Here is a 27,720-nt window from a genome sequence, read left to right on the forward strand (position 1 = left end):
TGACAGCGTTGCCTGTCCGGCACCACGGAGAGGTAGGGGGTTGTTTTACCAGACATAGACATACACGCTGACACACACACGCACACAACTATTAGACACACACACAACAATTACACACATGCGTTCTCGTCATGTATTGATTGATAGATTGTGTAATCCCGCACAATCTGCAGCATAGCGGCAGCTCTCGAAGGCAGACAAGTGCGACGATGTGGACTGCGGTAGGGTTGTGGATGTTCCCGGGGCTCGTCTCCTGGCTCGTCAGCCCAGGTATCTGCCTCCAGTCTCAGGTGAGGGAGGGGCTACCCACCACCTCCACATCACCTGTGCTCAGCATCTTACTATAGGGCTGGCTGTGCTGGCTGGCTGTGCGAACTGTCCTAACTGTGTTGGCTGTCCTGGCTGGTCTGGATGTGTTGGTTGTGCTGGCTGGGTTGGCTGTACCGACGGTGTTGACTGTACTTTCTGTGTAAGCTCTACTGGCTGTACTGGCTTTATTAGCTGTGTTCGCTACTTTCGGCTGTGTTGGCTGTACTGGCTGTCCTGGCTCTACTGGCTGTCCTGGCTCTACTGGCTGTGTTGGTTGTGCTGGCTGTGTTGGCTGTACGGCCTAGCTGTCCTGGCTCTACTGGCTGTGCTGGCTGTACTGGGTGTGCTGAATGTGTTGGCTGTACTGGATGTACTGGATGTACTGGCTGTACTGGATGTACTGGATGTGCTGGATGTACTGGATGTACTGGATGTGCTGGATGTGCTGGATGTACTGGATGTACTGGATGTGCTGGCTGTACTGGCTGTACTGGATGTGCTGGCTGTACTGGCTATACTGGATGTGCTGGATGTACTGGCTGTACTGGATGTACTGGATGTGCTGGCTGTACTGGATGTGCTGGATGTACTGGCTGTACTGGATGTACTGGCTATACTGGATGTGCTGGATGTACTGGATGTACTGGCTGTACTGGATGTACTGGATGTGCTGGCTGTACTGGATGTGCTGGATGTACTGGCTGTACTGGATGTACTGGATGTGCTGGATGTACTGGATGTGCTGGATGTGCTGGATGTACTGGATGTACTGGATGTGCTGGCTGTACTGGATGTACTGGCTGTACTGGCTGTACTGGATATGCTGGATGTACTGGCTGTACTGGATGTACTGGCTATACTGGATGTGCTGGATGTACTGGCTGTACTGGATGTACTGGATGTGCTGGCTGTACTGTATGTGCTGGATGTACTGGCTGTACTGGATGTACTGGATGTGCTGGATGTACTGGATGTACTGGATGTGCTGGCTGTACTGGCTGCACTGGATGTGCTGGATGTACTGAATGTACTGGGTGTACTGTATGTGCTGGATGTACTGGATGTACAGGATGTGCTGGATGTACTGGATGTACTGGATGTACTGGATGTGCTGGATGTGTTGGATGTACTGGATGTATTGGCTGTACTGGATGTGCTGGCTGTACTGGCTGTACTGGATGTGCTGGCTCTACTGGCTGTACTGGATGTACTGGATGTACTGGCTGTGCTGGATGTACTGGATGTACTGGCTGTACTGGCTGTACTGGATGTACTGGCTGTACTTGATATACTGGATGTACTGGATGTGCTGGATGTACTGGATGTACTGGATGTGCTGGCTGTACTGGCTGTACTGGATGTACTGGATGTGCTGGCTCTACTGGCTGTACTGGATGTACTGGATGTACTGGCTGTACTGGATGTGCTGGATGTGCTGGCTGTACTGGATGTACTGGCTGTACTGGCTTTACTGGATGTACTGGATGTACTGGCTGTACTGGATGTGCTGGATGTACTGGATGTGCTGGCTGTACTGGATGTACTGGCTGTACTGGCTGTACTGGATGTGCTGGATTTGCTGGCTGTACTGGATGTACTGGCTGTACTGGATGTACTGGATGTACTGGCTGTACTGGATGTACTGGCTTTACTGGATGTACTGGATGTACTGGCTGTACTGAATGTACTGGATGTACTGGCTGTACTGGATGTACTAGATGTGCTGGATGTACTGGCTGTACTGGATGTACTAGGTGTACTGGCTGTACTGGCTGTACTGGCTGCACTGGATGTACTGGCTGCACTGGCTGTACTGGCTGCACTGGATGTACTGGATGTACTGGCTGTACTGAATGTACTGGCTGTACTGGATGTGCTGGATGTACTGGATGTACTGGATGTGCTGGATGTGCTGGATGTACTGGATGTACTGGCTGTACTGGATGTACTGGATGTGCTGGATCTACTGGATGTACTGGATGTGCTGGATGTACTGGATGTGCTTGATGTACTGGATGTACTGGATGTACTGGCTTGCGTGACTTCAAGTGATGACGAGGGATGTTCCTAACGTCCTGGCAAACGAGGAGGCGACCGTTCTACTCAATTCGCGAGACTTCCAGGAGGGTTGCAGCGTCACGGTGGATGGGTAGGGGAGAGATTCGTGTGGCAGCAGCGGGCAGTCAGGGTGTTGGTGGTGATGCCTACGCTGCACGTGACCTTTGACCCAGCGCCGTGGAGGCAGCAGCAAGGGTTGGCGGATCACTGCACAGACGTTGTGAAGCTCCATTTCTAGCCATGGGCGTCGGGGAGGAGCCGTACCCTGACTCGCCAGGAGGCGGTGGTACAGAAAAAAGTGTGGACTAATCTCCATCTGCTCCATCTGTGTGGGACACAGTTTCCCCGATTTTTGGTTCTTTCGGTAAAGTCACGTAGATAGAAAACAAAAAAAAGAAAAGAAAAATAATCAAATAAAATTCGAATACAAAATTTAAATATTAAAAATAAATGCAAAAAACCCACAATAAAAATTAAAACTTAAAAATAAATTGAAAATAATAAAAGCAAAAAAACTTACGACGTTTCGGTCGCAACACAAGCAGTCTTCATCAGGCGGAGAGAAAAGAGGGGACAAGCCTCCGAATGCAACTGCTTCTAAGGGTTACAAAGTGAGTGGGCGGGGAAAGAGCCGCGCAGCAAGCAACACGCTAATGCAGGAGCGAAACAAAGGGGGAGTTGGGAGGAGGTGAGCATGGGCGGGGCAGCCAGTCAGCCAGCGCTAATGTAGGAGCAGACAATGGGGGAGGGGGCAGAGACAGGGGGAGAGAGAGGGGAGCAGAGATAGGGGGGAGAGGGGGGGTAGAGATTGGGGGGGGGGGGGAATTACACCTCGCTACACCCATCCACACTGCTGACGGTAGGGGTTGACAGGAAAACACAAATCAAGTCACGACCCAAAGTGGTTGATGACATCTTTCCAATGATTGCTGAGTTTAAAACCGTCGTCTCGGTTGAATTGTGTCTGTATATATGGATGGCTTCGTGAACGAATCTTTGTTGATAGCCAGTCGGCTTGCAAAGTACCATCGTCTTAGAGAAATCAATTTCATGTGAGCCAGCTGCATTAAAGTAATGATCAGCAGCGGCAGAAGTATTGGTCCTGCCGTATTTCAGATCTGCCATATTTCACGAACACGGTCCGAGACATGTCGTTTAGTTTCCCCAATGTAACTGCTGTTAGTTTGTAGACGCCGGGATATTGCATGTCAGGAATCTCGTCCTTCACAGACGGGATCAGGTCACGAATTTTATGCAGTGTGTTAAATCGGACCTGGATCTTGTGTTTGTTCAAGATTTTGGAAATCTTTTTGGTTATCTCTGCTATGTAAGGTAAGGTGATGGTTTTGATTGGATTTTCAGATGGCTCCTTCCTCGCGGTTGGGGTGATGGCTTTGCGGATTGTGTAGTCAACAGTGTTTCCCCCTCTATACTCTTCGGGATTTCTCCAGGTGCTCCGATTCCCCCCCCCCCCCCACACATAAACTCTCATTAATTGGTCGATAAACATCTTCATATATAAGAGGACCACAGAGCTTGGACAGTTGTTGGTAGCGCCGGCTCCTCTCCACATTGTGGCTTCTGTTGCTCCTGCCTTCCTGCTCCTCGTCCGTGGTCGCTGCTCCACGCGTCCCTGAAGAGTCGCCCCCCCCTCTTTCGGAGAGCAAAGAGCGAACTCTGCACGCGTTACGAGTTCACCATTATTATTTAGGGCTTCATTTCTCTCTCGATGTTAGAGCTGGGATTGCGTGGCGCCCCCTGGCGCAGTTGCACCGCCTGCACGCTCGCGTCGCGGCCATCGCCTTCAGTCGGGTGATTGATGATGATTGGGAGGCGCACTGCTTTGGGGTGCCCGTTGAGTTTGGATTCAGTGGTGTCAGCGCACGTTTAGAATGTGGATCTTCCACAGGGATTGCGACACTGTCCCGCAATCTTGAGTAAATATTTAATGTCCCATCGGTGTGGCACAGCATGCCCATACACAGGCAGCATGCCACACAGCATACCAGGCAGGGTGGCACACAGTATGCTACACACAGTGGGTGTGTGGGTAAGTGGGTCGGTGGTTGAGTGATTGTGTGACTGAGTTTGAGTGAGTAGGTCAGTGAGTTGGTGAGTGAGTGTGAGAATGAGTGGGTGTGTGAGTGGGTCAGTGAGTGGGTATGCGAGTGGGCGTGTGAGTGTAAGTGAGTGGGTGTGTAAGTGTGTGATTGAGTGGGTCAGTGAGTGGGTGTGTCAGTGAGTGTGTCAGTGAGTGAGTGGGTGTGTGAGTGAGTAGGTCAGTGAGTGGGTGTGTGAGTGAGTAGGTCAGTGGGTGTGTCAGTGAGTGAGTGGGTAAGTGAGTGGGTGTGCGAGTGGGCGTGTGAGTGAGTGGGTGTGTGAGTGAGTGGATCAGTGAGTGGGTGTGTGAGTAGGCGTGTGTGTGTGTGTGAGTGAGTGGGTCAGTGATTGCGTGTGTGTGAGTGAATGGGCCAGTGAGTGGGTGTGCGAGTGCGTGTGTGAGCTGAAACAATGATAATCGGGTGCGTCGTTAAACGCTTGTACACCGCGTGATCATCATTAGTTTGGCTGTATCGGGTGCTGGAGGGTCTTAATGACATGGCCAGGTAACCCAAACATCAACTCTGAATCGTGGTCCCATTGGCTGCTGCATGTCGAGTTACCAGACGTTGCCAATCTGTCCGTGCCTTGCAGGTCCAGCGGTCGGTGCTGGTGGCACCTCCTCCCGGTGAGTTAGCGCCCTCCCTGCCAGCTCCATGCCGTGAGAGTCGCGCTCCGCATTGCGACCCGGTGGGGTGCTCGCGGCCAGCAGCGGCCGTAGCCACGACGCAAGCCGCACGATGAACGCACGAGCTGCTTGCCTGCGATTGGTTATCACCGCACGCGAGCGCTCGCGTGCGGAGCGGTAGAGTGGAGCGGTTCGCGCGCTGCCTCTACGAACCCGGTGGTGGATCCGAGTTCTACTCCCGCTCACGGCCATCACCTGTGACGATTTATCTCAACTGGTTCTGGGCCTCCTTTAGGTTGATTCAGCCTCAGATGAGTACCTGGTGGGGTGCGTATAAAACACCGGGAGTTGGGAGACAAAGGCGGCCGGGCTAGGTGCTGGCCACCCACCGCCGGCCTTCGTAGTCGCTACTCGCTCACAGCACTTGCCCCAACAGCCTTGTGTGGGCTACACCGGGGGACCTTTGCATTTGCCTGCACGTGTGTGTGAAGCCGGCGTGGAGCAGTCGACGGATGGCACGGCCGTGTGCCACTTCCCGTTCGTCTACCGGAACGAGTCGCACCCCGAGTGTCTGCAGGACACGCTGGGCCTCCAGTGGTGGGCAGCACAGCAGCACAGCAGCACGTGGCACGGCAGCGCGCACCTCGTAGCACAGCACGCAGCACAACACACAGCGCCCACATACCACGCAGCACAGCGCCCACATACCACGCAGCACAACACACAGCGCCCACATACCACGCAGCACAGCGCCCACATACCACGCAGCACAACACACAGCGCCCACATACCACGCAGCACAACACACAGCGCCCACATACCACACAGTACACCACACAGCGCCCACATACCACGCAGTACAACACAGCGCCCACATACCACACAGTACAACACAGCGCCCACATACCACACAGCACAACACACAGCGCCCACATACCACGCAGTACAACACAGCGCCCACATACCACACAGTACAACACAGCGCCCACATACCATACAGCACAACACACAGCGCCCACATACCACACAGCACAACACACAGCGCCCACATACCACGCAGTACAACACAGCGCCCACATACCACACAGTACAACACAGCGCCCACATACCACACAATACAACACAGCGCCCACATACCACGCAGTACACCACACAGCGCCCACATACCACACAGCACACAGCGCCCACATACCACGCAGCATAGCACACAGCGCCCACATACCACGCAGTACAGCACACAGCACAGCATACCACGCAGTACAGCACACAGCGCCCACATACCACACAGCACACAGCGCCCACATACCACACAGCACACAGCGCCCACATACCACACAGCACAACACACAGCGCCCACATACCACGCAGTACAACACACAGCGTCCACATACCACGCAGTACAACACACAGCGCCCACATACCACACAGTACAACACACAGCGCCCACATACCACGCAGTACAGCACACAGCACAGCATACCACGCAGCACAGCACACAGCGCCCACATACCACGCAGTACAGCACACAGCACAGCATACCACGCAGCACAACACACAGCACACAGGTGCGGCTTCGCGTCTCCCGACCCGCCTGCGGTGTTGGACGCGCTGCACGTGGCTCTCTGAACATCTCCACGTGACGAGCCACTTCATTGAGCTGTCGTTTGTGGCCATATCGCTTCTCGAGAAGAGCTGCATGGCTCAGTGGCCCTTAGCTGGCGATGGTAAAATGAGAATCGTCGATAGTTTTAATTTGTGGCGCTGGCCTCTGCTGCCTCCCCGCTCCCTCTCTCTGCGAGAGCTACAAGTTGACGTTATTCTATGTAGTCATCATATTAACTCTTGCTATTACGTCTGACATTGAATCTTTGCTCTCTTGTTGTGGGGGAGCTCGTCCACACGGCTTCCCCAATGGGAGGCTGCATCGTGGTGGTGGTGGTGCAGCACCGACCACCGGCCTTTAGTGGTGGTGGCCGCTGTAGGGTTGTGGTGGTGGCTGCTGTGGTTGTGGTGGTGGCTGTGGTTGTGGTGGTGGCTGCTGTGGTTGTGGTGGCTGCTGTGATTGTGGTGGTGGCTGTTGTGGTTGTGGTGGTGGCTGTGGTTGTGGTGGTGGCTGTGGTTGTGGTGGCTGCTGTGGTTGTGGTGGTGGCTGCTGTGTGGTTGTGGTGGGGGCTGTGGTTGTGGTGGTGACTGTGGTTGTGGCTGCTGTGATTGTGGTGGCTGCTGTGGTTGTGGTGGTGGCTGCTGTGGTTGTGGTGGTGGCTGCTGTGTGGTTGTGGTGGTGGCTGTGGTGGCTGTTGTGGTTGTGGTGGTGGTTGTGGTGGTGGCTGCTGTGTGGTTGTGGTGGGGGCTGTGGTTGTGGTGGTGACTGTGGTTGTGGCTGCTGTGATTGTGGTAGCTGCTGTGGTTGTGGTGGTGGCTGCTGTGGTTGTGGTGGTGGCTGCTGTGGTTGTGGTGGTGGCTGCTGTGTGGTTGTGGTGGTGGCTGTGGTTGTGGTGGTGGCTGTGGTTGTGGTGGCTGTTGTGGTTGTGGTGGTGGTTGTGGTGGTGGCTGCTGTGTGGTTGTGGTGGTGGCTGTGGTTGTGGTGGTGGCTGCTGTGTGGTTGTGGTGGTGGCTGCTGTGGTTGTGGTGGTGGCTGTGGTTGTGGTGGTGGCTGCTGTGTGGTTGTGGTGGCTGTGGTTGTGGTGGTGGCTGTGGTTGTGGCTGCTGTGATTGTGGTGGCTGCTGTGGTTGTGGTGGGGGCTGTGGTGGTGGTGGTGGCTGTGGTTGTGGCTGCTGTGATTGTGGTGGCTGTGGTTGTGGTGGCTGTTGTGGTTGTGGTGGTGGTTGTGGTTGTGGTGGTGGCTGCTGTGTGGTTGTGGTGGTGGCTGCTGTGTGGTTGTGGTGGTGGCTGTGGTTGTGGTGGTGGCTGTGGTTGTGGTGGCTGTTGTGGTTGTGGTGGTGGTTGTGGTGGTGGCTGCTGTGTGGTTGTGGTGGTGGCTGTGGTTGTGGTGGTGGCTGCTGTGTGGTTGTGGTGGTGGCTGCTGTGGTTGTGGTGGTGGCTGTGGTTGTGGTGGTGGCTGCTGTGTGGTTGTGGTGGCTGTGGTTGTGGTGGTGGCTGTGGTTGTGGCTGCTGTGATTGTGGTGGCTGCTGTGGTTGTGGTGGGGGCTGTGGTGGTGGTGGTGGCTGTGGTTGTGGCTGCTGTGATTGTGGTGGCTGTGGTTGTGGTGGCCGTTGTGGTTGTGGTGGTGGTTGTGGTGGTGGCTGCTGTGTGGTTGTGGTGGTGGCTGCTGTGGTTGTGGTGGTGGCTGCTGTGTGGTTGTGGTGGTGGCTGCTGTGGTTGTGGTGGTGGCTGTGGTTGTGGTGGTGGCTGCTGTGTGGTTGTGGTGGCTGTGGTTGTGGTGGTGGCTGTGGTTGTGGCTGCTGTGATTGTGGTGGCTGCTGTGGTTGTGGCTGCTGTGGTTGTGGTGGCTGTGGTTGTGGCTGTGGTTGTGTTGGTGGCTGCTGTGGTTGTGGTGGTGGCTGTGGTTGTGGTGGTAACTGTAGTTGTGGTGGTGGCTTAGGTTGTGGCTGCTGTGATTGTGGTGGCTGCTGTGGTTGTGGTGGTGGCTGCTGTGGTTGTGGTGGCTGCCGTGGTTGTGGTGGCGGCTGTGATTGTGGTGGTGGCTGTGGTTATGGTGGCTGTTGTGGTTGTGGTGGTGGCTGTGGTTGTTGTGGTGGCTGCTGTGTGGTTGTGGTGATGGCTGCTGCTGTGTGGTTGTGGCTGTTGTGGTTGTGGTGGCTGCTATGGTTGTGGTGGCTGCTATGGTTATGGTGGCTGCTGTGGTTGTGGTGGCGGTTGCTGCGTGATTCAGGCGAGGGTTGGTGGATCACGCACAGATTGGTGGAACTCTCAGAAGCGGATCGAGTGACTTCCCAGGGTGGGGGGCCGGCGGTCCCGATATGTCGAGATGTTTAAACACGCGGCGCGTTCTCTCTCGTAAATATTCACCCCTCTCTGGTCTCCTCCCTCTCTCTCTCTCACACGTGTGTAGTTTGTTCACGGGACACGGAGACGGTGGAGTAGAGCCAGCACTGTTTATTCAAGCTTAACAAGGGTTACACTGGAAGGGGTAACGCCCCCTTCACCCGTACACACGCTGGGACACCCCCTAGGCTATCTAGCTTAATTCATGTGCTCCCAGTTCCTCCGCTACAGGCGCTAGAGGAGGCTATCTGAACTGGCCCTGGTCAAGCACGGGTCACGGACACCCCACCAACCAGACCGACCCTTAAAAGGGCTCCGGCTCTGAGGCTCTGGGGCCGCACCACCGGCTTGCCGTGCCGGCCCTCAAAAGGACAGCGGTCAGGGAAGTCCCAGGGTCTATCTCGCCGGCCTTCCTTCTTCACTGGTTCTTCATTCTTGGCCCCCACACACTGCCTCGAGCTCTCTGGCTCCCCGCCCTTTATACCCGTACACCACTGAGGGCGGGGCTATAGCGGACGTGGTTGTAGCCACCATGGTGTGTTACCTTCCCCCAACACCCCTACATGTGCGAGGGAGCCCACATTTGGCCAAACACTCCCTTATCACAGCAGATCCCTCCTGGAAGAAGCAGAAGCCAAACCCCCATCCCGGGGCTCAGTGAGAGAGGCCTCTTCCCGGACTAAGCGGATGTCATCACTGATTGATCGCCTTTCCCGGACTAAGCGGATGTGATCACTGATTGATTACCTTTCCCGGACTAAGCGGATGTGATCACTGATTGATCGCCTTTCCCGGACTAAGCGGATGTGATCACTGATTGATCGCCTTTCCCGGACTAAGCGGATGTGATCACTGATTGATCACCTTTCCCCGACTAAGCGGATGTGATCACTGATTGATCGCCTTTCCCGGACTAAGCGGATGTGATCACTGATTGATCGCCTTTCCGGGACTAAGCGGATGTGATCACTGATTGATCGCCTTTCCCCGACTAAGCGGATGTGATCACTGATTGATCGCCTTTCCCGGACTAAGCGGATCTCATCACTGATTGATCGCGACCGTCTGGGCAACGCGGTGCTATGTCGGGAGCCATCATTTCGATAGCGCGGGGCGGCGCTGTGATGCGACAAGGCGACTAAAGTAAAGCGGACACGGGGGGGGGGGGGGGTTCGCGTGCCACTTGACCCCGAGGTGACCATCTCGATCACCCAGCGAAGTGTCGCCACTGATTGCGCGTTGTTGGTAAATTCTCTCAACGACTCAGCCCGCGGAATTGATCAATCTTCCCACGGCACCGCCAGATCGGACATCGAAAGAAACAACTTTTTAATGGTCTAATGTTGTTTTGGCGTAGCGAATCAACATAGCAGTCTGTTGTAGCGTTAGAACAGACTCGCATGAAACATCTCACAAACAACCATTCACTTTGGCCTGCGCGAGTTTCACAGCCAGCGTGGAGGCTGTGTCGCCGCGTGTGTGTGCGCGCTGCCCAACGGAGTGACTCTTAGTCATGAATGAGAGCGATGATAAGAATACGAAAGAACCAAAGAGTAATAATTATGCGGTTCGGGGCGGCAACAGATCGCCGTTGGACTGGCGGCAGAGGGGGAACAAGCCAGAGGGGAGCGAAGGCCGTCGCTAAGACGGGGACACCGAAAGACTCCGTGAACGCAGCAAGACGGTCACCGCCGCTGATCACGCGCGACTCCACCCCCCCCCGTCCCCCCCCCGTGCCCTCCACCCCCCCCCCCGTGCCCCCCCCGTGCCTTACACCCCCCCCGTGCCCCCCCGTGCCCCCCCCGTGCCTTACACCCCCCCCGTGCCCTCCACCCCCCCCCCCGTGCCCCCCCGTGCCTTACACCCCCCCCGTGCCCCCCCCCCCCGTGCCTTACACCCCCCCCCCCCCCCGTGCCCGCCAGGTGCGGCCTCACGGCCAACGTGGACTCGGACAGGAGGTGGCGCTACTGCGCGCGGGCGCCGATCGTCGTGGCTGGAGGTGAGAGAGCGATGGGCGGCCCCGCGGTGCGAGAGGCCTCCTCCTCGTGGGCTCGAGGGGCGCCGGGGTCGTCTCGTTCCCCCACCTTCGCCCCCCCCCCACCTTCGTCCCCCCCACCTTCGCCCCCCACCTTCACCCCCCCCCCACCTTCACCCCCCACCTTCACCCCCCCACCTTCACCCCCCCACCTTCGCCCCCCCCACCTTCACCCCCCCACCTTCGCCCCCCCCACCTTCGCCCCCCCACCTTCACCCCCCCCACCTTCACCCCCCCACCTTCACCCCCCCCACCTTCACCCCCCCACCTTCACCCCCCCCACCTTCACCCCCCCCACCTTCACCCCCCACCTTCACCCCCCCACCTTCACCCCCCCACCTTCGCCCCCCCACCTTCACCCCCCCACCTTCGCCCCCCCCCACCTTCGTCCCCCCCACTTTCACCCCCCCCCACCTTCACCCCCCACCTTCACCCCCCCACCTTCACCCCCCCACCTTCGCCCCCCCACCTTCACCCCCCCACCTTCGCCCCCCCCCACCTTCGTCCCCCCCACCTTCGTCCCCCCCACCTTCGCCCCCCCACTTTCACCCCCCCCCCACCTTCACCCCCCACCTTCACCCCCCCACCTTCACCCCCCCACCTTCGCCCCCCCCACCTTCGCCCCCCCACCTTCACCCCCCCCACCTTCACCCCCCCACCTTCGCCCTCCCACCTTCGTCCCCCCCCACCTTTGCCCCCCCACCTTCACCCCCCCTACTTTCACCCTCCCCACCTTCACCCCCCCCAACTTCACCCCCCCCACCTTCACCCCCCCCACCTTCACCCCCCACCTTCACCCCCCCACCTTCGCCCCCCCACCTTCGCCCCCCCACCTTCACCCCCCCACCTTCGCCCCCCCCACCTTCGTCCCCCCCACCTTCGCCCCCCCACCTTCACCCCCCCCACCTTCGTCCCCCCCACCTTTGCCCCCCCACCTTCACCCCCCCCCCACCTTCGCCCCCCCACCTTCACCCCCCCCCCCCACCTTCACCTTCCCCACCTTCGCCCCCCCCCACCTTCGTCCCCCCCACCTTCACCCCCCCCACCTTCACCCCCCCACCTTCACCCCCCCACCTTCACCCCCCCCACCTTCACCCCCCCACCTTCGCCCTCCCACCTTCGTCCCCCCCACCTTTGCCCCCCCACCTTCACCCCCCCTACTTTCACCCTCCCCACCTTCACCCCCCCCCCACCTTCACCCCCCCCACCTTCACCCCCCACCTTCACCCCCCACCTTCACCCCCCCCACCTTCACCCCCCCACCTTCACCCCCCCACCTTCACCCCCCCACCTTCGCCCCCCCCACCTTCGCCCCCCCACCTTCACCCCCCCACCTTCACCCCCCCACCTTCACCCCCCCCCCACCTTCACCCCCCCACCTTGACCCCCCCACCTTGACCCCCCCCCACCTTGACCCCCCCCACCTTGACCCCCCCACCTTGACCCCCCCACCTTGACCCCCCCCACCTTCACCCCCCCACCTTCACCCCCCCACCTTCACCCCCCCACCTTCACCCCCCCCACCTTCACCCCCCCCACCTTCGCCCCCCCACCTTCACCCCCCCACCTTCTCCCCCCCACCTTCACCCCCCCACCTTCACCCCCCCCACCTTCACCCCCCACCTTCACCCCCCCACCTTCACCCCCCCACCTTCGCCCCCCCACCTTCACCCCCCCACCTTCGCCCCCCCCACCTTCGTCCCCCCCACCTTCGCCCCCCCACCTTCACCCCCCCCACCTTCGTCCCCCCCACCTTCACCCCCCCCACCTTCGCCCCCCCACCTTCACCCCCCCCCCCCCCACCTTCACCCCCCCCCCCACCTTCACCTTCCCCACCTTCGCCCCCCCCCACCTTCGTCCCCCCCACCTTCACCCCCCCCACCTTCACCCCCCCACCTTCACCCCCCCACCTTCACCCCCCCCACCTTCACCCCCCCACCTTCGCCCTCCCACCTTCGTCCCCCCCACCTTTGCCCCCCCACCTTCACCCCCCCTACTTTCACCCTCCCCACCTTCACCCCCCCCACCTTCACCCCCCCCACCTTCACCCCCCACCTTCACCCCCCACCTTCACCCCCCCACCTTCACCCCCCCACCTTCGCCCCCCCCCCACCTTCGCCCCCCCCCACCTTCGCCCCCCCACCTTCACCCCCCCACCTTCACCCCCCCACCTTCACCCCCCCCACCTTCACCCCCCCACCTTGACCCCCCCACCTTGACCCCCCCCACCTTGACCCCCCCCACCTTGACCCCCCCACCTTGACCCCCCCCCACCTTCACCCCCCCACCTTCACCCCCCCACCTTCGCCCCCCCCACCTTCGCCCCCCCACCTTCACCCCCCCCACCTTCACCCCCCCACCTTCGCCCTCCCACCTTCGTCCCCCCCCACCTTTGCCCCCCCACCTTCACCCCCCCTACTTTCACCCTCCCCACCTTCACCCCCCCCACCTTCACCCCCCCCACCTTCACCCCCCCACCTTCACCCCCCACCTTCACCCCCCCACCTTCGCCCCCCCACCTTCGCCCCCCCACCTTCACCCCCCCACCTTCGCCCCCCCCACCTTCGTCCCCCCCACCTTCGCCCCCCCCACCTTCACCCCCCCCACCTTCGTCCCCCCCACCTTTGCCCCCCCACCTTCACCCCCCCCACCTTCGCCCCCCCACCTTCACCCCCCCCCCCCCACCTTCACCCCCCCCCCCACCTTCACCTTCCCCACCTTCGCCCCCCCCCACCTTCGTCCCCCCCACCTTCACCCCCCCCACCTTCACCCCCCCACCTTCACCCCCCCACCTTCACCCCCCCCACCTTCACCCCCCCACCTTCGCCCTCCCACCTTCGTCCCCCCCACCTTTGCCCCCCCACCTTCACCCCCCCTACTTTCACCCTCCCCACCTTCACCCCCCTCCACCTTCACCCCCCCCACCTTCACTCCCCACCTTCACCCCCCACCTTCACCCCCCCCACCTTCACCCCCCCACCTTCACCCCCCCACCTTCGCCCCCCCACCTTCACCCCCCCACCTTCACCCCCCCACCTTCACCCCCCCCCACCTTGACCCCCCCACCTTGACCCCCCCACCTTGACCCCCCCCCCCACCTTGACCCCCCCCACCTTGACCCCCCCACCTTGACCCCCCCACCTTGACCCCCCCCACCTTCACCCCCCCACCTTCACCCCCCCACCTTCACCCCCCCACCTTCACCCCCCCCACCTTCACCCCCCCCACCTTCGCCCCCCCACCTTCACCCCCCCCACCTTCTCCCCCCCACCTTCACCCCCCCACCTTCACCCCCCCCACCTTCACCCCCCACCTTCACCCCCCCACCTTCACCCCCCCACCTTCGCCCCCCCACCTTCACCCCCCCACCTTCGCCCCCCCCACCTTCGTCCCCCCCACCTTCGCCCCCCCACCTTCACCCCCCCCACCTTCGTCCCCCCCACCTTTGCCCCCCCACCTTCACCCCCCCCACCTTCGCCCCCCCACCTTCACCCCCCCCCCACCTTCACCCCCCCCCCCCCACCTTCACCTTCCCCACCTTCGCCCCCCCCCACCTTCGTCCCCCCCACCTTCACCCCCCCCACCTTCACCCCCCCACCTTCACCCCCCCACCTTCACCCCCCCCACCTTCACCCCCCCACCTTCGCCCTCCCACCTTCGTCCCCCCCACCTTTGCCCCCCCACCTTCACCCCCCCTACTTTCACCCTCCCCACCTTCACCCCCCCCACCTTCACCCCCCCCACCTTCACCCCCCACCTTCACCCCCCACCTTCACCCCCCCCACCTTCACCCCCCCACCTTCACCCCCCCACCTTCGCCCCCCCCCACCTTCGCCCCCCCACCTTCACCCCCCCACCTTCACCCCCCCACCCTTCACCCCCCCACCTTGACCCCCCCACCTTGACCCCCCCCACCTTGACCCCCCCCACCTTGACCCCCCCACCTTGACCCCCCCCACCTTCACCCCCCCACCTTCACCCCCCCACCTTCACCCCCCCACCTTCACCCCCCCCACCTTCGCCCCCCCACCTTCACCCCCCCCACCTTCTCCCCCCCACCTTCACCCCCCCACCTTCACCCCCCCCACCTTCACCCCCCCCACCTTCACCTCCCCACCTTCGCCCCCCCCACCTTCGCCCCCCCACCTTCACCCCCCACCTTCGCCCCCCCCCCCACCTTCACCCCCCCCCCACCTTCACCCCCCCACCTTCACCCCCTCACCTTCACCCCCCCCACCTTCGTCCCCCCCACCTTCGCCCCCCCCCACCTTCACCCCCCCCACCTTCACCCTCCCCACCTTCGCCCCCCCCCACCTTCACCCACTCTACCTCCGCCCCCCACCTCCGCCCCCCCCACCTTCACCCCCCCCACCTTCACCCCCCCACCTTCACCCCCCCCACCTTCGTCCCCCCCAACTTCACCCCCCCACCTTCGCACCTCCCCACCTTCACCCACTCCCACCTCCGCCCTCCCACCTCCGCCCCCCCCACCTTTGCCCCCCCACCTTCGTCCCCCCCACCTCCGCCCCCCCCCACCTCCTCCCTCCCCCCACCTTCACCCACCTCCGCCCCCCCACCTTCGTCCCCCCCCCCACCTTCACCCGCCGGGCATTCTTGTAAAGCGACTTCAGGCTGAACGTTGCTTATCCACGTCAACAATTACGATAATTCAATCAATAAAAACACGAAGACGCTCCTGTCTGTCACGTGACTCTGATTTCTAACCGTCATTGTATCCTCTCGTTAAGATGATTACGATGATCAAAACAACAATAAAGACTACGACGATGATGAAGAGGACGATTCGAACGTGCTGAATGTGTTGGATCACTCCAGTAAAGGTAATGACCCATCATAGCAGGCAAAGACAAAGATCCCCAGTATAGCCTGAATAGACCTTTAGGGCAAGTGGTTTTTAGCGAGGACCTATGAAGGCCGGCACGGCACACGAGGGGGTGGGTGGCCAACAACCACGCCCGGCCGCCTTTGTCTACCTAGTGACGATATTTACACATCGTACCAGGTACTCATTTGAGGCTGAGTCGACCTAGGGGAGGCCCGGGACTGGTTCAGATAATCGTCACTGGTGTTGGCCGTGAGTGGGAATCGAAGTCGGGTCGCCAGGTTCATAGCGAAGCGTAGCGTTAACCGCACTCACACTCACCTACTCACTGACCCATTCACTCACACACACGCCCACTCACACACTCACTGACCCATTCACTCACACACACGCCCACTCACACACACACGCCCACTCACACACACTCACACACTCACTGACCCATTCACTCACACACACGCCCACTCACACGCACACGCCCACTCACACACTCACTGACCCATTCACTCACACACACGCCCACTCACACACACTCACACACACTCACACGCCCATTCACACACACTCACACGCCCACTCACACACACACTCACTGACCCACTCACTCACACACCCACTCACACACCCACTCATACACACACGCCCACTCACACACACGCCCACTCACAGACCCATTCACTGACACACTTACACTCACGCCTACTCACACACCCACTCACTGACTCGCTCACTCACACGCACACACACCCACTCACTGACCCACTCACTCGCACCCACTCACACCTACTCACACGCCCACTCACACACACTCACACGAGCACTCACACACACACGCCCACTCACAGACCCTTTCACTGACGCACTCACACGCCCACTCACACACCCACTCAATGACCCATTCACTCACACACACCCACTCACTGACCCACTCACACACACACACTCACTGACCCATTCACTCACACACACCCACTCACTGACCCACTCACTGACACACCCACTCACTGACCCACTCACTGACCCACTCACACACACACTCACTGACCCATTCACTCACACACACACCCACTAACTGACCCACTCACTGACACACACCCACTCACTGACCCACTCACTGACACACACCCACTCACTGACCCACTCACTCACAATCACTCAACGCCTTTGCCTCCCCGGTGGCGATGTTTACACACCTCACCAGGTACTCATTTGAGTCTGAGTCGACCTAGGGGAGGCCGAGGACCGGTTCAGATAATCGTCAATGGTGTTTGCCGTGAGCGGGAATCGAATCCGGGTTACAGGGTTCGTAGCGCAGCACTAACCGTTCCCCATATCATAGCAGGCACACACACACACAGACACACACACGGAGCATGCACACATACACAACTCTGGAGTTCAGATGGTGCAATGAGATGATCGTATGAAGGGAAGACGACTGCTGGGCTCGGTTTCCCAGTGACCTCGGAGGATGATCACAACGAATCACCCCCTAATTTGTGGAGTGAATCTTTTTTTACGAGGTAAGGCCCACTGAGCTGTCTAGCTCTTTTTTCAGAAGCGACCTGGGCACAAATGATAGGTCAACGAAAGTGGCTTATCACGTGGCAATGTTATAGCAGCCAAATGCTCTAAACGCGTTGATGTGATTCTAAATGTGAAGGGGAAAAACCTGAGGACCACGAAAAAAGTCCACGCGTCCACGGGAAGAGACACGCAAATAAATATTCAGCAGTCGTCAGGGTCGGGGTCGAATCCGCCACCTGTATACAAGGCGAGGTGGTCAACATCTCATAGCCACCGTGGCGCCCTGAGCAAAATGGAGCACCCCATCCGTCCCTGTGGTTTGTGATCACGTGCAGACAAGGTGAAGGTCACAGCAGGGTGTAGGTCAGGGTGAAGGTCACAGCAGGGTGTAGGTCAGGGTGAAGGTCACAGCAGGGTGTGTGTCAGGGTGAAGGTCACAGCAGGGTGTGTGTCAGGGTGAAGGTCACAGCAGGGTGTAGGTCAGGGTGAAGGTCACAGCAGGGTGTGTGTCAGGGTGAAGGTCACAGCAGGGTGTAGGTCAGGGTGAAGGTCACAGCAGGGTGTGTGTCAGGGTGAAGGTCACAGCAGGGTGTAGGTCAGGGTGAAGGTCACAGCAGGGTGTAGGTCAGGGTGAAGGTCACAGCAGGGTGTAGGTCAGGGTGAAGGTCACAGCAGGGTGTAGGTCAGGGTGAAGGTCACAGCAGGGTGTGTGTCAGGGTGAAGGTCACAGCAGGGTGTAGGTCAGGGTGAAGGTCACAGCAGGGTGTAGGTCAGGGTGAAGGTCACAGCAGGGTGTGTGTCAGGGTGAAGGTCACAGCAGGGTGTAGGTCAGGGTGAAGGTCACAGCAGGGTGTGTGTCAGGGTGAAGGTCACAGCAGGGTGTAGGTCAGGGTGAAGGTCACAGCAGGGTGTGTGTCAGGGTGAAGGTCACAGCAGGGTGTAGGTCAGGGTGAAGGTCACAGCAGGGTGTAGGTCAGGGTGAAGGTCACAGCAGGGTGTAGGTCAGGGTGAAGGTCACAGCAGGGTGTAGGTCAGGGTGAAGGTCACAGCAGGGTGTGTGTCAGGGTGAAGGTCACAGCAGGGTGTAGGTCAGGGTGAAGGTCACAGCAGGGTGTAGGTCAGGGTGAAGGTCACAGCAGGGTGTGTGTCAGGGTGAAGGTCACAGCAGGGTGTAGGTCAGGGTGAAGGTCACAGCAGGGTGTGTGTCAGGGTGAAGGTCACAGCAGGGTGTAGGTCAGGGTGAAGGTCACAGCAGGGTGTGTGTCAGGGTGAAGGTCACAGCAGGGTGTGTGTCAGGGTGAAGGTCACAGCAGGGTGTAGGTCAGGGTGAAGGTCACAGCAGGGTGTAGGTCAGGGTGAAGGTCACAGCAGGGTGTGTGTCAGGGTGAAGGTCACAGCAGGGTGAAGGTCACAGCAGGGTATGTGTCACAGCCGTTGCACTCAGCAGGGGTCGCATTACAGTAGCCAGGTGCTGAGTCACCTCGTGCTGCACTGGGCCATCTGCCCCTGGGGGTGCCCTCGGCGAGACCACACAGCAGCAATCATCCCCGCTCGCAGGTCAGGCGCCGAGACACCTTGCGGCGCATGGAGACAGCTGCCACTGGGGGTGCCCTTTGAATGTCTCCCTGATGAGTGAGGTGCGACTCTCCTCAGATATCTGCACGTGATGTACGATATCGTGTGCGCATCTCTTTCATGAATGGAAATGTTACAAGAATGTAAAGACACAAATCATAGCAGTGTCATTGTGGACATGCAACCCAAAAAGTAAACCCACATCGATTGATAGAGACACGTAGAGTCATATAGAGACCCATAGAGTCATATAGAGATACGTAGAGACTCAGAGACACGGAGATACATTAAAGCCAGGCCACAATAGTGTAATTGTGGCCATGCAACCCGCACGATGGGCCGTGTAGTCAACCCGCTGTGGTCTGCGCTCCTTCAATGGAGGAGGAAGAGCGACACGACACTTACTCTGCTGAAGCTCTCTCTGTCTCTCTCTCTGTCTCTCTCTGCCTCTCTCTCATCGTGACGAGCAGCAGCATCTGACCTCGGCATTGGCATCGAGATCCTGGACCACAGCGCTGCTGCTGCTGCCGCCATCGCGCACAAGAGCAGATGAGTTCAACACCGTCTGTGTTGAAGAGGGTGTATCTGTGTGCGTGTGTGCGTGTGTGCGCGTGTTAACGCAGACGGCCCCTGCAAGGGGATGACATGTCTGTTTGGAGGGGTCTGCAAAGTGAAAGTGGGACACCCCGGGCGGAAGCTAACGGGCGCGGAACCGGTCTGCACGTGCCGCCCACCCTTCCATGGGAAAAACTGCCACATGGGTGAGCCGATCACAACCACCTCCACCACGTCCACCACCACCACCACCACCACCTTTCCCTCCACAATCACCACCACCACAACCACTACCATCACCTCCACAACAACATCTGACCACCGTGGCGCCCACTAATAAATTAAAAAAAATCTAAATAAAAAGTAGTAACAACACGTCGCCCGCGTAGTTGCATGAACGTCATCTTTGGGAGCCATTCGCTGAACACACGGCTGGGGGGGGGCGCCGCTCGCTCTCCTCGGCACGCGTCCGGCCGGACGTTGTGCCCGTGGCGCGAGCCGGCGAGCCCCCTCCTCCGCTTGCCTTGCAGTGAGGAACCCGTGCCAGCGAGGGACGTGCCGCTTCAGAGGGGCCTGCCTGCTCCGCTTGGACGACCCGGCACGGCCTAAGTGCCGGTGCCAGCTGGGTTTCTGGGGCCCGCACTGCGGGATGAGCGAGTCCGCCACCCCCTCCACCTCCACCCCCTCCACCTCCACCCCCTCCAACTCCACCGTCCCCCCACTTGCGTCGCCCACTTGGGTTGCCCGCGTGGGTCACCCACCTGGGTCGCCCGCGTGGGTCGCCAACGTGAGTGATCCCTTCCCTGGCTCCTCAGTCCAGAGAGACCCGTGCGTGCAGCCCAACCCTTGCCTCAACGGCGGCGCCTGCTTCGTGGTGCGGGACAGGTCGCATCGCCGTGCCGTCACGTGCGCCTGCCCTAGCAAGTTCCACGGTCTCCACTGCAACTTACGTGAGCCACGCCGCGCACAAACGTGTGTGTGTGTGTGCGCGTGTGTGTGCGCGTGTGTGTGCCCGTGTGTGTGCACGTGTGTGTGTGTGTGCGCGTGTGTGTGTGTGTGCACGTGTGTGTGTGCACGTGTGTGTGTGTCTGCCCGTGTGTGTGCACGTGTGTGTGTGTGTGCGCGTGTGTGTGCCCGTGTGGGACAGTACGTGAGTGGGGAGTGGTAGTGCATCGATTCCCGCTCACGACCAACACCAGTGGCGATTATCTGAACAGGTCCTGGTCTTCCATTAGGTCGACTGGGGAGACAAAGGCGGCCGGGCGTGGTGCTGACCACCCTCCCCCTCGTGTGCCATGTCGGCCTTCATAGGTGGTCGCTAACAGCACTTTCCCCCAACAGTCTGTTAAGGCTACACGTGGGATCTTTGTCTTTGATCCACAGTGAAGGGCGACTGTTACCAAGGGAAGGGCTCCGACTATCGTGGCACCATGAGCGTCACGGAGGGCAGGAGGCGTTGCTTGCACTGGAACTCGCCGCTGGTTCTACGGCAGCACCACAGCGCGTTCAGCGCCCAGGCACGGGCCTCTGGGATCGGAGACCACAACTACTGCCGGTGCAATCACGCCACGCAGCCACGCCACACCGCACGGGGAGCGGCCACAACGCACAGTCCTGGCCACACCGGACACACCACACGGCTTGGCCCCGCCACACAACCTGGACACGCCGCACAGCCCGGCCATCCTGCAGAGTTTTGCCGCGCCACGCAACGGGATCACACCGCGTAGAACGGCCACACCGCACAACACCGGCCACCCCGCACAGCCCCGGCCACACCGTACAGCCAACGTCACTTTGCACACCACAATGGGCAGCGCGTGCGCACGATGCGGCCGCGTACGGATCGGCGGCGGCCGACGCGGCGGCCGCACGTCGGAGCGGCTCGCCGTCCCGCGCTCGTTCTCCGCGCCGCCATGCCCGCGGCGCCGCTCGCCGCGGTCGCTCCCACGGGGACCGGAGCGCCGTGCGCCACGGCCAGACGGCGCCGCACGCAATATTGTTGTTTTCACATTCATAAAAAAAGAGCTTCACGGCTCATCGGATTCTTCCGGGATCAGTGTAGATTCTGTGGCGGGGGAACACTTGACGGGCAGCCATAGGAGGGAGGACCGCCCGTCTGGAAGGTTCCTTGGGCCCGGGTGCAGGATATAGCCGGCTGCGATTGGCGGCGGCCACGCTGCAACGTGGCTGCCCGTAACCCGGTGCTGCGGAGGCAGCAGCGAGGGTTGGTGGATCGCACACGGATATTGTTGTCAAACTTCCTTCCCGTGGGCTCCCTCGTGACCCGGAGCCCCCCCACCCCGCTGCCGTGTGTCGGTGCAGGAACCCCGATGGCGGCACCAAGCCCTGGTGCTACTTTATAAACAGAAACAACCGCAAGATCGACTGGGCTCACTGCAAGCTGCAGCAGTGCCAAGGTCTCACACACAGCATCGCGTCGCCCGTTCTCGCGATATGTGCACCTAGCCTGGTACGAGGGCTGTGGTGACGTCACCGCAGGCCTCAAATGAGCACTGGGGAGGCAAAGGCGGCCGGGCGTGGTAGTGGCTGCATCATCCCCTCGTGTGCCGTGCTGGCCTTCATGATAGCTGCTACTCGCTAACAGCACTCGCCCCAACAACCTGTTTAAGACTATACGAGTATCTTTGTCTCGTCGGTTCTTTATCTGGTTTGGACCAGAAGAACCGAACGAAGACTGTTCGTTGTGTAGGCTATGACGTGTGCTGTGCGAGCATTTGCTGATTGGAGAGGATGTGGAGCTGAGTGAACTTGCCGGTGACCGGTACCAGCAGTGTCAAGTACGACCTCCATGTATTGAGGAGGCTCGTGAAGGACGCTGCAGGGCAGTTGGAGGCAGTCGCCCTCCAGCAATAGCGGAGGGCGGAGGAGTCACGCTCACAACAACGAGCGGCACGCCGGACGGCTAAAATGCAGCAAGTTGGCTCAGTAGGGGGCACAGGTGGTGCATCTGCTGGTTACCTCAGTTAGTCAACCCGTGGCACCTGCTGGGTCTGTCCCGTGACCTCCTGTCAGTATAACGAGCCTTCGACACTTTACCGTGATAGCCTCAAAGTGCACTTAGCGCTGCGGTCACCGCCGCTTAGTGGTGAACGGCTGTTGTTGGTGGTAGTGGAGCGGGGCCAGCGCGCTGCACGATGAACCCGGCGGCCTGGGTTCGATTCCCGTTCGGTGACGATAATTGGAACCGATCCTGGGCCTCCACTAGGTCGAACTCGGGCACAAACGGGTAGCTGGTGCGGTGTGTAATCATCGCAACTGGGGAAGACAAAGGCGGCTGGGCGTGGTGCTGGCCACTCACCCCCTCGTGCACCGTACCGGCCTCAATAGGTGCTCGCTAACAGCACTTGCCCCCAAACAGTCTGTGAAGGCTATACGGGGGATCTTTGCCTTTTTGTCTTTGTGAAGGGCAGAAGCAGCAGGGGTCTCGCGGCGACGGCGCAGCCGCCGCATGCGGGCGCACGTGGCTGGGGACGCTGCGCGTGCGCGTGGTGAAGGGCCGTGAAGCCGGCCTGGGCGCCCGGCCCTGGCAGGCCTCGGTGCAGCTGCGTGGTGAGGGGGCGTCGGTGCACCGGTGCGGCGGGGCGCTGGTGCACCCCTGCTGGGTGCTCACCGCCGCCCATTGCTTCTTCCCCAGGTGCGCGCCGCGTCTCGGCCCCAGCTGCTCGTGACAGACGGAGCACGAGAGAGACCAATGGGTGCAGAGCGACCAGCACCTGATCTAAAATAGCTAAAATATTTTAAAAAAAAAGTTTTACCAGGTAAGGCGCACTGAGCTCTTTTAAGCTCTTTTTCAGAAGCCATTACAAGTGATAGGGCAACGAAGTTGCTTCGTCATCAAGAGGACATTTTTAGCAGCAGCCAAATACCCTGAACGTGTGACGTTGATTCTGAATGTGGAGGGGAAAACCGGAGGACCTGGAGAAAAATCAACACGACCACGGGGAGAAAGAGAGACACGCAAACTGCAGATATGCTGTACGCGTGAAGGTCGGGATCGAACCAAAGACCTCCTGCATACCAGGCGAAGAAGTTAACATCTCCTAGCAATCGCAGCGCCCCTCCGCTGTCGAAGCCCTCCCCATACTCGAGAGAAATCGCCGACAGCGGTGCTCAGACAATTCTGAAGGCCACGATCCGCTCGGGCAACTTCAGGGGAATCGCCATCGGCAACCGTCACCGGTAATGGTTGGCAGGGCGGCATTTTCCATTGTAAACTTCTCGTTGAAGCTTCCAATGTGGTCGGAGGCAGAGGGTCACGACACGGTGGCCTGATGGCATCGCCCCTTCCGTGACCTGAAAAGAATGGGTGAAGGGGGTAAGCCTTCTGATTCATTGTTCTTCTGATAAGTAGCGGCTTTTATTGAGTGACTGGCTGACTGGCTGACTGACTGGTGATAAGGGACTGTGTAGAGAAATGACTGTCACTTAGTCACCAGTATTTCGGCTTACCCCACCCCTAATCACCTAGTGACCAACACTAGACCTACCTCACCCCTAATCAACTAGTGACCAGTACTAGACCTACCCCACCTCTAATCGACTAGTGACCAGCACTAGACCTACCCCACCCCTAATCAACTAGTAACCAGCACTAGACCTACCTCACCCCTTAATCAACTAGTGGCCAACACTAGACCTACCCCGCCCCTATTCAACTAGTGACCAGCACTAGACCTACCTCACCCCTTAATCAACTAGTGACCAACACTAGACCTACCCCACCACTAATCAACTAGTGACCAGTACTAGACCTACCCCACCCCTAATCAACTAGTGACCAGTACTAGACCTACCCCACCCCTAATCAACTAGTGACCAACACTAGACCTACCCCACCGCTAATCAACTAGTGACCAGCATTAGACCTACCTCACCCCTAATCAACTAGTGACCAACACTAGACCTACCTCACCCCTTAATCAACTAGTGACCAACACTAGACCTACCCCACCCCTAATCAACTAGTGACCAACACTAGACCTACCCCACCGCTAATCAACTAGTGACCAACACTAGACCTACCCCACCACTAATCAACTAGTGACCAACACTAGACCTACCTCACCCCTTAATCAACTAGTGACCAACACTAGACCTACCCCACCCCTAATCAACTAGTGACCAACACTAGACCTACCTCACCCCTAATCAACTAGTGACCAACACTAGACCTACCCCACCCCTAATCAACTAGTGACCAACACTAGACCTACCTCAGCCCTAATCAACTAGTGACCAACACTAGACCTACCCCACCACTAATCAACTAGTGACCAACACTAGACCTACCTCACCCCTTAATCAACTAGTGACCAACACTAGACCTACCCCACCCCTAATCAACTAGTGACCAACACTAGACCTACCTCAGCCCTAATCAACTAGTGACCAACACTAGACCTACCCCACCACTAATCAACTAGTGACCAGTACTAGACCTACCTCATCCCTAATCAACTAGTGACCAGCACTAGACCTACCTCACCCCTAATCAACTAGTGACCAGCACTAGACCTACCTGACCCCTAATCAACTAGTGACCAACACTAGACCTACCCCACCCCTAATCAACTAGTGACCAACACTAGACCTACCTCAGCCCTAATCAACTAGTGACCAACACTAGACCTACCCCACCACTAATCAACTAGTGACCAGTACTAGACCTACCTCATCCCTAATCAACTAGTGACCAACACTAGACCTACCTGACCCCTAATCAACTAGTGACCAACACTAGACCTACCCCACCCCTAATCAACTAGTGACCAACACTAGACCTACCTCAGCCCTAATCAACTAGTGACCAACACTAGACCTACCCCACCACTAATCAACTAGTGACCAGTACTAGACCTACCTCATCCCTAATCAACTAGTGACCAACACTAGACCTACCTCACCCCTAATCAACTAGTGACCAACACTAGACCTACTCCATCCCTCTGACCGGGTCGAATCAATAAGTAACAGCAGCCCCTCGCGGCTCTCCGCTGCCCCTGGCACTGTGCTGTGTGCAGGAAGCCCGCAGGCAGCTACTTGGTTCGCCTCGGCAAGAGGAAGCTCTACACTCATGAGAGCGGCGAGCAGGACTTCAACGTCTCCAAGGTCATCGTGCATCCCAACTACTCCGAGGGGAGCCACGACGCCGACATAGGTAGGCGCTGTGCTTGGCATGGGTACGACGCTGGCACCGGGAAGATGCTGGTCCAGAGACGACTCTGGCACGGTCCGCACGGCTGTCTGTGTGTGCGTGCGTCTCTGCGCTGTGCGTGGCTGTGGGAGGGCGGTGGCGCAGCGGTCAGCGTAGGCCGTGCTACGTGGGCCGGTGACCCGAGTTCGATTCCCGCTCACGGCCACAGGCATCGGTGATGAATATCTCAACCGGTCCTGGGCCTCCCCCGAGGTCTACTCGTCCTCATATCATTCCCCGGTGCGGGGTGTATACATGAACATTTTGCAGACAAAGGCGGTCGGATGCGGTGCTGGCGACCCACCGCCTCGTGCCAGCCTTAATGGGTGCTCGCTAACAGCACTTGCCCCTACAGTCTGTTAAAGCTACACGGGGGATCATTGTGTGTGCGTGTGTATGCGTGTGTGTGCGTGCGTGTGTGCGTGCGTGTGTGTGTGCGTGCGTGCATGTGCGTGTGTATGCGTGTGTGTGCGTGCGTGTGTGCGTGCGTGCGTAGCGCTACTGCGTCTGCGGGGGGACGCGGGCGAGTGTGCCACCCGCAGCGCCGTGGAGGTGGTGCCGGTCTGCCTGCCCGAGGCCGCCGAGCCGGCGCCGCCCGGGACGCTGTGTCACATCTCCGGCTGGGGCGCCAGGGGATACCACGGGGGTCAGTGCACCACCACAGCCATCCACACAGAGCAGCCGGGACAGGAATGCGGCGTGTGTTTGTGCATAGGGTGTGTGCGCGTAGGGTGTGTGTGCGTGTGCGTGCGTGGGTGCGTGCGTGGGGTACGTGTTTGCGAGGTATGTGTGCGGCGCGTGTGGGGCGCGTGTGGGGTGCGTGTCGCCACAGTGAAACGGCACCTAAACTCGTGAGTCAGACACACACACACACACGGGTGTGTGTGTGTGTGTGTGGTGGATCGCGGCGCTCGGCCCGTGGCGTCACAGTGGTGCATGGCGCGCACCGTGCTCGCGCCGCTGCGTACCGCGTCGCTTGCGTCGCTTTGTATCGCGCCGTGCGCGTCGGTGCCACAGCCACGACGCCGGTGCTGCAGGAGGCCGAGGTGCGAGTCGTCGACATGGACGCCTGCAACAGCAGCCAGGGCTACGATGGGCGGCTCACGGCCGGCATGCTGTGTGCCGGCAACTGGGAGCACGGGGGCCCCGATGCCTGCAAGGTACACACACATCCCAATCACGTGCTGCCTCCACTCCCTCCTCTTCCCCTGCCCCCGCTGCTCCCACCGCTCCGTCTGCCCCCTCCGCCCTCATTGCTCCCCCACCGCCCCCACCGCTCCACCGGCTCCACCCACTCCCATCGCCCCCCCCCACCGCCACGTGCGCTCTACGTATCCACCTCCCCCTTCCTCCCCACCCAGGGAGACTCGGGGGGCCCGCTGACGTGCGCCGTGCAGGCCGCGGGAGGCGAGGAGCTGAGCGTGCTGCACGGCATCGTGTCAAGCGGCCGGGGCTGCGGGGAGAAGTACTGGCCCGGCGTGTACACGCGGGTGTCCGCCTTCGTCACGTGGATCCGCAGCAGCATGGGCGACAACGGCACGGCCGCCACGGGGAGCGCCGCCGGCGGTGCCACCGGTTCGGCGTAACTAACGCCGCGTTCATCTTCGTGACGGCCAGGCACCTTCAACTTCCTGCTGTGTTCACCTGGATGGAGGGTTTGCGTGTGGGGGTGTGTGGTGCGTGTGTGGTGCGTGCGTGTCGCCACAGTGAAACGGCACCAACAGTCATGATTCACCAATACGTCCATGCGGTCCAATAGCACCAATAGAAAACGTACAAAATAATTCTCGGCTACTTTAACTCTCACTAAATCACAGCGTCCCCAGGCGGGAGAGACGCTGGGTCTGCGGGGAGAATTTTTACCGGAGAGGATTTTTAGCAGCGAGTTTTACAGAGTGCCTCTGGTGCTCCCCATCACTACAGCCG

The 27,720-nt window shown here is 59.6% G+C and overlaps 1 protein-coding gene across 1 annotated transcript; it reads left to right on the forward strand.

The window, feature by feature from the left end:
* Window positions 1–27,708, forward strand: LOC116953500 (urokinase-type plasminogen activator-like). The gene is made up of 14 exons (XM_076075047.1): window positions 1–290; window positions 5,062–5,095; window positions 5,587–5,692; window positions 10,965–11,041; window positions 15,826–15,918; window positions 19,646–19,783; window positions 20,108–20,527; window positions 20,961–21,132; window positions 21,903–21,997; window positions 23,007–23,235; window positions 25,622–25,758; window positions 26,291–26,440; window positions 26,812–26,954; window positions 27,156–27,708. The coding sequence occupies exons 1-14, from the start codon at window positions 210–212 to the stop codon at window positions 27,378–27,380; spliced, it is 2,100 nt and encodes a 699-aa protein (XP_075931162.1). The 5' UTR covers window positions 1–209; the 3' UTR covers window positions 27,381–27,708.
* Window positions 27,709–27,720: the final 12 nt, after the last annotated feature.

This window comes from Petromyzon marinus, chromosome 52 (genome assembly GCF_048934315.1).
Source record: "Petromyzon marinus isolate PM22_M1 ecotype Great Lakes invasive population chromosome 52, UKy_Petmar_22M1.pri1.0, whole genome shotgun sequence".
NCBI lineage: Eukaryota > Metazoa > Chordata > Hyperoartia > Petromyzontiformes > Petromyzontidae > Petromyzon > Petromyzon marinus.

Excerpts from the sequence above, each read along its gene's own strand:
- LOC116953500 (XM_076075047.1), top strand. The coding sequence starts at position 210 with ATGTGGACTGCGGTAGGGTTGTGGATGTTCCCGGGGCTCGTCTCCTGG. Across the intron at positions 291-5,061 it reads GTATCTGCCTCCAGTCTCAG|GTCCAGCGGTCGGTGCTGGT; the intron begins GTGAGGGAGGGG and ends CGTGCCTTGCAG. Across the intron at positions 23,236-25,621 it reads GCCCATTGCTTCTTCCCCAG|GAAGCCCGCAGGCAGCTACT; the intron begins GTGCGCGCCGCG and ends TGCTGTGTGCAG.